This window comes from Nothoprocta perdicaria, unplaced genomic scaffold (genome assembly GCF_003342845.1).
Source record: "Nothoprocta perdicaria isolate Ctin4 unplaced genomic scaffold, notPer1 scaffold_201, whole genome shotgun sequence".
Lineage (NCBI taxonomy): Eukaryota > Metazoa > Chordata > Aves > Tinamiformes > Tinamidae > Nothoprocta > Nothoprocta perdicaria.
Window position 1 is genome coordinate 164,134 of NW_020455217.1, and position 10,078 is coordinate 174,211.

Genomic DNA, 10,078 nt, shown 5'->3' on the forward strand with positions numbered 1-10,078 from the left:
GCTTTCCAGAGCCGTCACAATTAGGCTGTTAGGGAGAGGTGGAAACCCGCAGGTGGAAGCCAGAGGCCAAACGTTTCTGTTTCACAGCGGAAAACTTGATTCTGCRAGAAAGTAAGTGTATCTGGAGAAACATCTCCAGGATAAAGAAATCTCTGAATGCTTCATATTTCCATGGTTTCCATGAAAGCAAGTCTAATTTGAGGTAGTTCACAGCTATCCTCTAGGGAAATTGAAAATGAACAGATGTACATCCCTCTGTATTGACAGCTATGAAGGGATTCAGCCTAGAGTTCACCATTTAAGAGAAAATGCAACAGCCRGTGCCTCGATCTGCTCAAGGTGAGATGTAACACTTGCTGAACAAGCTTTTCTTTGGGGAAATGCAGGCATTGCATCATGCTAAAATACTTGAAGCTATTGATTCATTAGACTATTTTACTTGGAGCAAAGAAATTAAATGAGCAAATGGAATGAGTATGTGTGGCCATCTGACGCACTAATGGATTTTTATCCACTGCTCAAGTGAATGAGGTGCAAAGAGGCCTAAACGCATCTTGGTGTGAAAGTGCCACCCCCATTAGACCCAGACTAGTAAAGCAGCACTGCAGGCCTGGCACACAGAGGCCTGTCTGTGTACAAGCATATACCTTCCGTGGTTTTATTGGCAATTAGTCCCAGAAAACTACACCTAGGGCAACACCAGGGCTTGGCCTTTCCAGGACGCATACAGTAACACTTGTAAATATTGTGTGTCCTGCATTAAAGCTGGGGACGGATGTGCTTGCTTATTGCTGAGCACAGAGCGTTAGTGACGTGTAGGAATGCAGCTCAGTGCTTTCTTGAAGACAGGGAGTTTTCAGTGCAGCTCTGCAGAGCCCATGTTCTTCAGACCCTGCGCGCTCTCCGTGCGTGCCCAGGCTTTGGCTTATACAGGTGTTGTGCATCCGAGGAAGTGTTTCTCTGCAGCAGCTCAGGCTGCTTGCTGGGGCTTTCCAGGAAAGCAGGTCTGTAAGCCAGCAGCCCTGGGCATCTGCCCTCTCCCTTTCCGTGCTCTTCCGTGCAGCGTGTGGTGGGAGATGGCAGCGCTGCTCCCTGATGCCTGCGGTGAGTCGGAGGCRGCTGCGGGCGCTCGGCAGCCCCGCTGGCTCTAGCTGTGCAGTGGGAGGCTGCGCACAGTGGGGCGGGAAGCTGGCACGTGCAGGGCCGACGTGCAGCTTTGGTGGCCCCTGTCGCTCCCATCAGCGGGAGGGTTTGTGGCCATGGGGCTGCTGCGCTTGGTGTTGTCTCCTTGCCTTGGTGAGCCCGTGCAGAGAGGCCAGCCGCTCCGTTTTCCCCCTTCTTTTCCCTGTGTGTGCAGCACCAACCGGATGGGTTGCCATAGCAACCCCTGCACGATCCGTGCRGCTGCTTCCTGCAGCCCAGATCCGTCTGCCGTCTCCCGTCTCCCTCGGCACTCAGTCCCCTTCCCACAGCCAAAGGGCTGGGGYTCTGTAGGCAGAGCCCTGAGGCTCTCGTTGCTGCCCCCATCTCCCAGGGCGTCAAGGAGCAGGTGCCGTTTTCCAGGGCACACGAGCTGCGGATGGGAACGAGCTTGGAGCGTGGTGGGAACCGCACGCTGCYGTCCCGTATTTGGGTGTTCCTGAGGAGGGCTGCGCGGCGTTTGCTGCGTGCCCAGGGCAGGCACACGGGCTCGGAGCGCTTCCCAATTAAAGGCCAATCACAGCRAGAATTAAAGCATCTTATCCTCTCCTTCTGCAAAAACAGGCTGCCCGAGTAATTCCAGGCAGCTTTAAAAAAAAGAGGCCCTGGCAGTTGACTAAGCCAGACTGACAACGAGTAATTACTTGAATTCGTCCTCGGTTCTGTGCATAGTACGTGGAACGTGCTGTGGGTGAAGAATAAGCTTCTTCAGAGCAGGGGGACAGGGTGTGAACCCATTTGCTTCTCTAGCCTGGGGCATCCCAGTGCAAGCCCAGCTTCACCTCTGATTCCAGTTCCCCTCCCCAAAAAAGTCAGAACCTGTCCTTGAAGGGCTGTAACCCCCAGAGCTCAGACATTGAAGGACAGGTCATGACTTTCTTGGGGTGTTTGCAGTTAGGATGGGGTGACGGGAGGGTCAAGCAGTTACATTCTCAGAGCCTGTTTCTCTTCCCTGGCAGGACTGTCCGTAAGGGCTGTAACCAGAGCAGCGGCGGCACCAGGAGCTGATGCGGGTTCTGGCCGAGCAMTTGGCTTCCTGAGAACAGAGGTTATTTCCACCACTTCATAAACAGGTGGCTGTCAGATGAGCTGCCCAGGGACATTGTGCTGTAGTTTGTGTGTCTATAAAAAGCCCCCCTATCCACATTCACATATGATGCACAGGTTGACTTGTTCAAAAAGAGGTAGGAGCAAATCCTAGGGCTTAGTCTGCCTTTCCCCTCTTCAATTGTGTGTTTAGAGAGGGGAAGGGGAGGAGTGCTCGTGTGCCACTCTGTGCTCCAGCCGCTCAGGTCTCGTTCAGCTGATGCTGCTGTTTATTGAGCTGCTGTCAGAGCAGATGCTTTAAAAGAGGGAGCACATTTAACGAGCACTTGCCTTCTCCCTCTGTGCCCACGGTGACCTTCAGAGCCGGAGGCGGCCTTGGGCACTGTGGCTGCTGTCCAGCAGGAGAGCCCAGGCTGCTGCTGGCCCTGAAYTGCGCGGAGCCAGGCTGGAGCTGGAGAGGATTTCCCGGTGATTCCAGCTGTGCCCTTGGGAGCCCGGGGCGGCTCAGGGCTGTCCCCTCGGGCACAGGGCAGGGAGGAGGCAGGCGGGGGGCGGGAGGGAGGCGGCCGCGCATGCCCGTGCGCAGGAGCAGCCCCCTGCCCGCCCGCCCGGCCGCGCGCACAGGGCGGCTCCGCGCGCCCACACGGCGCCCGCGCAGCAAAGAGCCGCCCGCAGCCACCGCCACCACCTGCTGCTGCCGCCGCCGCCGGGCCCTGTCCGTGGTGCTGCCGCGGCCTGTTGCGCTGCACCGAGCGAGAGGAGCGGCCGAGGGAGCCTCCGGCAGGCCGAGCTGCGCCCGGCCATGGCTGCGCTGCCRCGGCTGCTGCGGGCGGCCGCGCTCGCCCTGCTGCTCTGGGGTAGGTGCCTCCCGCCCGCGGCCCCCGGCCCCRCTTGCTGGCCCTCTAAGGCTCTGCCTCCCTAGCGAGGCTCCTGCCACGCTGCCTGGAAGCCCGGCCTTAGAAATGGCTTTTAATTTTGTTTGCGAAGGGAGAAGGAAATCACATTCGTACCGAGTTAATATGAAAGTCATGGAGTTAATATGGACAGAGAAAATGCATTAGTGCTAAGTGCTCCTGTGGCAGAAAGCGTGTGCTTTAATATGCATGCAAATTCTTTAGCGATGTCAGTTCATTGTTGTTCTGAAATGTGCAATGTAATTTCACATCTGGTTGCTTCAGAGAGGCTGTGCAAACCCCTGTGCTGTGCGTATTCATGCCTGTTTTCCATGCTCCCTGCATGATCTCCCGTAGAGGAGATGATTTCAAAGAATTGTCAGTGTTCTTGGCAAACAAAGAACGGGTTTGTTAGTTCTGCTTACATGCATGCATACACCGAGCTCTGTGGGTGTAGACATGTGCATCCTTAATTTAGCTGGAGTTAAGCCTCTTCCAGGGGGTTCTGCTTTATTTTTCGCCCAGGAGGCCAGTGCCACCCATGGACTGGCAGTATGGGAGACCAGGAACCTGGTCCTTTCCAGCCTGGGTTCCAGGCTCCCGCTGTGCTTAGGGTGAGGGTTAATGGCATCTGGAGCCCTCGGCGAGGAGCGAGCAGCCAGCAAAGGCAGCATCTTCCCAGCGAGCTGAGCTCTGAGCTGCGGAGGCAGCTTTGCACAGACGTAACCCAGTCCTGTGTAGCCCAAGGGACAAGTGTCAGCGGGGATTTCATCTGAGATGCTGTGGTGAAGCACTGCGTTTCATAAGAAGTCTTTAACTTCGCAGACTGTTTTTGGTAGTGCTTGGGAGGGCCCTGTTCCATGGTGACAGTGTTAGCACTCATCTATCAGAAGCATTTTGAAGAAGGATGCAAGTAAAATCAATACCCCTCCCAGCTGCCAGGTTTGCTAGAGGCCAACTCCCTTGGTTCCTGGATACTTTTTATGAAACCAAGAAACAGGAAGGGCGGTGAACCCTAGCAGTTGGTTCTGAGCACACTGCCAGCCTAAGGCACCCCCCCGACAGGAGCCTCGGGAATCGCTGTGACGGGCGCACGCTCGCTATGTGCGCGAGGGAACGCACAGAGCCCCTAGAGCAGCACCAGTTACCGGGGAAGAAAATGCAAGCTGTGGCAAAGCAGATGCTGCAGAGGGGAATCTGCATAAGGCGATGATGGTCTGTTAATTAATATGAATTATTTTTATGTCAGAGAAGGAAGCTTGATAAGAATTGACATTTGTGACTTACCTGGTGTCAGAGGATAATAGATCAAGTGGTTTTCCATTGGGGCTGAGGGATGCATAACTGATTTCTGTTTCTGTCTTGCATTTCCTACCTTTTTTTTGTTGTCTTTTCTTTCTTCCTAGCTGGTTTTTGCTCCGCGGTGTGTGTTGAAGTTCCTTCGGAGACAGAGGCTGTCCAAGGGAACCCCATGAAGCTGCTCTGCATCTCCTGCATGAAGAGGGAAGAGGTCACGGCCAGCACYGTGGTGGAGTGGTTCTACAGGCCGCCCGAGGGCGGGAAGGATGAGCCTGTACGTATGCCTGGGAGCTGCCTTCTACTCTCAGAGGTGTCACTGGGTAACGTGGCCCAGCAAACTTTGGCAGGGGAAGCCAAAAGGTATCACCAGCGTATAGCTTGGTCTTACTACAGGGTCCTTGATGAAGACTATGGGAGAGAAGAAGAGAGCAAATATGAGCAGAAACTTTTGTCACTTTTTGATTCAGAGAGTATAGTAGTAGCAGCAGGCTGCTCTCCTGTTCAGTTTTCTAGGTTTTGTAAAGAATTATGAGTTTTTGAAGTAAGTGATGGCAGGCTGTGATACATGCTGTTTCCAAATAGACCCTAGCCCAAAATATACTTGCCAAATGCATGTAGCTAGAGGAAAAGGTWACTCCTGTGTGCCTTGTCTTCCTGTTAAGATATGAATCAGTGATTAATCAAAATATCCCTTCATATTTTCTCACAGATCTACGAGTACAGGAAGACAAATCATGAATTTCCAAGTCGCTTCAGTGGCCGCCTACAGTGGAACGGGAGTAAAGATATGCAGGACGTATCCATCACTGTGTTAAACGTGACCCTGAATGATTCGGGTATCTACACCTGCAATATCACCCGGGAGTTTGAGTTTGAGATTCACCGGCCTCTCTTCACAAGCTCCAGACTGATCCATCTCACCGTGGTGGAGGAGGGTATGAAGGATTGGCAGAAAGTGTTTTGTGTCTCAAACTGTCTGCTCTGCCTTCCCGTCCTTCCTTTCCTTCTCTGTGTTTAGATCTCTCTCAAATTACTGTTCTCCCCTAGTGCAGAACAATCAGGTAACACCAAGGAGTAAGAACTGCAAAGGAAGCAGTGTATGAAGGGAACACTAGCCAGCAGTGAGCGATCTGTGTGAATGTGTGCGTTGCAGAGAATGCAGGGCACCCACAAGCGTTTAATTCCTGTGCACGCGCTCCATGGAATCGCTGCTGGAGTGTCCTGTKGGCAGCAGGCTCTTGCCCTCTCTTTCCATCCCTCACAAAGTGGTGGCACTCGGTTCTCTGTGGAAGGTTGGTTTGGGAGGTCTGAATCCAGCTGCTGTGCTCCCAAATAATCAAAGATTGCTTCTTTTTCTTAACAGCTGGCGAAGACTTCACTTCGGTCATCTCTGAAATTATGATGTACATTCTTCTGGTTTTCCTCACCTTGTGGCTACTGATCGAAATGGTCTATTGCTACCGGAAAGTCTCTAAGGCAGAGGAGGCTGCCCAGGAAAGCGCGTAAGTGTGAAATCTCCCCGGGTGTGACCTGTTGGCAGATGTCTCAATCCAAGCTGTACTTCACAAAGACCCAGCTTTTCTATTGCACGTTTCTAGCTGCTCTTTGCCATGTCTGAGAGTATTGCAAGCTGTAGGAGCACTGAAGGAGGCCACGTGCTGACAAAGTGAGGGACTAAGTAGCAGGTAGGAAGAGTGTCCCAAGTGCGCAGTAGCTGGACAGTGGCCTGGTACAAAGGACCTGTGCAGAGGTGGTTTCCTGGAGGTTTGCTTACAGAGCTCTGACTGTACGTCTGTGGCATATGCTGCTTTTAAGATGGTGAGGAGAAGAGAGATTCCAGTTTCTATAGTGTCCTATTTTCCATCTTTCTACACACGACTTAGATAACAATGCTCTCTGCATAGAAAAAAAGGATATCTGCAAAGGATTTTATACCCAAGAAAGCCTCAGTGTTGGCTCCTGACATTTYCTACACCAAGGAGGGTTTCCTCTTCCATATTTTCACTTTCTGCAGGTGAAATTTGGTTCTGCAGGGGTACGGCTTGTAGGCATTCCATATCTTTCAAAGGCTACATGAATCTGGACTGGTTTTGCACAGTCCACAGTGCACTAGAGGTTATACTTTCTACTTTTCTTCCAACTGCAGGACAGACTACCTTGCAATTCCATCAGAAAACAAGGAAAACTGCGCTGTGCCTGTGGAGGAATAGCAAAGAGGAGACAGGGGAACAAATGGCAGCAGGGTAAGTGGTGAGCAACCAGTCAGCTGCTGCTTGTGGCCGTCAGCCCTTCAGCCTGTGGGTTCGAAGGGGTGGTAGAGAGGGATTTCTGGAGTGTCTGCTGGAAATGCTTTGTGTGCAGAAGACCAAAATCGAGATGTTTTGAGATCTTTTCATGCTAATGTCACAATTTTCACTTCATTAGGATCAAATGACTCGCACTCAGAGTGGGATTCGCTCTCTTGCAGGGACTTTGAAGACAGAAGGACCACATCATGCCAGTCAGGTTTGGGAGAACTCTGTGCTGTCGGGAGGAAGTACGGGGAAGTGTGAATTCTCTTCCATTTGCCTTGGACTCGGTACAACCTTGACTCTGGCTTCCTGACTCCATTCTGAGCTGTTGTCCCACTTGCTAAAGGACTCTTCTTTGAAGTGTGCTGAGCAAAGGGTGCAGGGGTGTGGGCAGCACAGCTCCTTCCCAAGTTTCACTCCCACCGTCACATTAATGGCTTTGTAAATATTAGTGTCATTTCTTATCTGCTGTGACTATCACCATTTGGTTTTGCAAAATATGCTCTCATTTCTCCATTGCAGAGGTAAAGGCTGTGTCACATTAACCTGCAGGACTGGAACTCGCGTCATTTTGCAGTGATGCTCCATTTTTGTTACAGCCCACGCAGCCACTATAGGTGTTAAACAGGAAAAAATTAGTTAGCTGGTTGCTGCTTGGTAAGTTGCTGTGGCCTTTAAGCTGCCAGTGCAGGTATAGAGGGTAGCATGAGGGGGTATAATGCATCAGAAATCTGGCAAATGTGTAACAAAAAGGATAAGTCCCTGTGCAAAGTCCAGATTCGCTTCTAAAGAAGCGAATTGAGAATCAAAATCCTTAATCTCAATTCTAATCTGGCAGCCTGTATAAGAATCCCTTATATTCTCCCTTTCACTTAGCAAAAGTCAAAATTTTCACTTGCTTCCATTTACCTTGTATAGCAGATTTCTCCTCAAGGACACAGAGACCCCCGTGACAGGACAAACTGGTGTTCTGGACAGCAGGCAGCGTGGTGGGACGAGCTATGCAGTGAGCTTGTGTGGGCAGAGCCCTGAAAGCAGGACAGCCTGAGGCACACAGGCAACCAAATTAAACTGCCCTCGGTGGGGAAAGGACAGAGGGCTTTGCAGGTAACAGTCTTGTAACCCTGGCAGTTTGTACCATAGAGTAGCACCACCCAGAGGCATAAGCAGGAAATTCTTATTCTTTAGTAGTGATTATTCCTTGTGGTAATCAAGTCTGTAGTTTGAATAGGCCGGTGTTCATCTGTTGCACAGGAAAATTCAGCGTTTCCTGAATGCAGCAGGTAAAGCCAAGTAAAATTTGATCTTTGGCCTCTGGAGACAACCAATATAGGTGGGTGGAGCTCAGYACTAGGATTATGTGGAGAAAGGCAGCAGCATTAGCATGGAATGGAACTGTACCTTAATACAAAATGGGAGATGATGAAATTTTTTTTTTTTCCATATAGTGCATATTGTTACCTACCTGCTGCAATGGAGCCACTCCTGCTTGCAAAACTTTGAAAACTTTGCAACACCATTTGCTTTCACATGGTTACAAATGCTTGTGAATCTAGGCATACTTCCCACCTATGGCATTTCTTTTCTTGTTCTGCTGCACTTTATGTGTTCCTAAAATTGCAGGAATTAATCCAATTTTATGTCAGGCCACATTTCAGAATTTCTTTTTGGAGTGAGCGTTAACCTTAGTAAACTACCACAATCTCAGTCTTTGCAGTAGGGTGCCTCTCAAATGCAGAGCAAAGTCTGGCAGTGTGAGCACATTTTCCAGGTGAAGCACATTTGTAATCTGGCTACTGGTTCCTTAAAACTTAATATCCAAAAGGGGAAAATTCAGTTCCTCTTCTGACTCTGCTGGGTGTCTTCACTTCTCCTGGGCCTCTGGCAGTTTGGGACATACTCCTTACTCCAGATCCATGGCAGCAGAGGAGGGAACACATGGTAACTGCAGGGATTCCATCGCTGACCTGATACCTGGGGTGGATTTTAGGTAAGGTCACGTAACCTCTCTCCTACTTGGGCTCTGCTTCCTCTCGATCCTGCTGAGGGACTGGTAAYGCTCTGATGCCGCAGCACGAGGTGCATTAACTGAAAACATTTGGAGATGCATCTCAGGAGGTAAGGAGAGTCGCCCTTGAGGCCTGCATTCCAGTCCCTTACACGCCTCTTCTCAGGATGTCTTTTTTTCGATGCCTCTTTAATTTATCCAGATGCTTTGGACAGATGTGACTGACCCACTGTCTTCTAGGTGGGGGAAAACAGTGTGTAAATTTTACTCACAGAAATTTTACTCACAGGAAAATAAAGAGCCTGTTTGAGGGCAGTGTTAAAGACAGGCTTTCTCCTGGAAGAGATGGTCTTGGTTGGTACCTGAAAAGACTCTGTCTGTCTGTCTGTCTGTCTGAAAACAATAGAAGAGACTTCAGAATAAGCAGGACAATAAAAACTACAAAGCACCCAAAGTACGAGTCACTCTGATAGTTTTTTTAATTTATACCATACTTCCATTGTACTAGCTACTTTACATTAAGTTTTGGCTGTGTAGCCTTTATGATTTCTAGGTTCTAGCAGGTAAGTTTCATTATCAGCCTTTGCGCACAGCGCAAAGTTAATAACAGTTAGACAACTCCTAAGACAGAACCGCGGTTCCTCCCGCCACCCCCCCGAAGTTCCCGTTAGCGCGACGGGCGGTCGGGAGCACTCCCCTGCCCGGCGCCGGTGCCGCGATCCGCAGGGCAGTGCGCACGGAGGGGTGATTGTGCGAGCCCTTTCCTCTCCCTGCCGGCACGAGATGATCCGTGTTCACTGGAGGTTACGCACAGTGCTGCAGGACGCAGGGCCTCGGCAGGCAGCGCAGGCTCCCGGTTTCCAGCAGCTGTATCCAGCCTGAGAGCAGGTGCTGAGGAAGAAGGACGCGGCGCCAAGATGGTCGGAAGGGTGTTCGCCGCGGGCCAGGAGCCAGGTTAGTGCTCCCATTATCTCCTGCTGCCCGGGAGGAGGCTCCCGAGGGCACAAACCAGCGCGTGAGCCCAGTCCTGCCTCCTCGCCGGGTAACGTTGCTGCTGCTCGGCGGCCGCGCTCCCCAATCGCGGCRCTGCCAGGGCCCAGCGGCTCTGGAACCGGAGCTGCCCGCCTGTTCTCATCTCTGACCAAACCAGAGTTGGGGCTGGGGAAGGCGGCCGTTTACACTAGCAATGGAATTGGCCTGAATGAGTGAGGTAACAGAAACGGCCAGAGGATGTGCCTCCCTGAGCCATGTGCAAATATAACTCCTTCCGCAGAAGGAAGTCCTTTTCTTACTGAAAAAACAGAACACATTCACTGGAGGAGCATACAGAGGGCAGCAGG

The 10,078-nt window shown here is 51.2% G+C and overlaps 2 protein-coding genes across 3 annotated transcripts in view; one reads left to right on the top strand and one right to left on the bottom strand.

Annotated features, from left to right (window-relative positions):
- The first annotated feature begins 2,250 nt into the window (after positions 1-2,250).
- On the top strand, positions 2,251-8,886 carry SCN3B (sodium voltage-gated channel beta subunit 3). 2 transcript variants are annotated; one of them, XM_026038113.1, is made up of 6 exons: positions 2,251-2,273; positions 4,547-4,713; positions 5,149-5,374; positions 5,803-5,941; positions 6,586-6,682; positions 6,907-8,886. In XM_026038113.1, the coding sequence occupies exons 2-5, from the start codon at positions 4,612-4,614 to the stop codon at positions 6,647-6,649; spliced, it is 531 nt and encodes a 176-aa protein (XP_025893898.1). In that variant the 5' UTR covers positions 2,251-2,273; positions 4,547-4,611; the 3' UTR covers positions 6,650-6,682; positions 6,907-8,886. The 2 variants fall into 2 exon arrangements, with proteins under 2 accessions (XP_025893898.1, XP_025893897.1); XM_026038112.1 differs by lacking the exon at positions 2,251-2,273 and adding an exon at positions 3,050-3,104.
- Positions 8,887-9,491: 605 nt separating this feature from the next.
- GRAMD1B (GRAM domain containing 1B) overlaps positions 9,492-10,078 on the bottom strand; it is a 28,821-nt gene continuing 28,234 nt past the window's right edge. Inside the window, exon 20 of the mRNA XM_026038110.1 lies at positions 9,492-9,629. Within this exon, the coding sequence (XP_025893895.1) occupies positions 9,543-9,629 (87 nt within the window). The 3' untranslated portion in view covers positions 9,492-9,542. The remainder of the gene's footprint in view (positions 9,630-10,078) is intronic.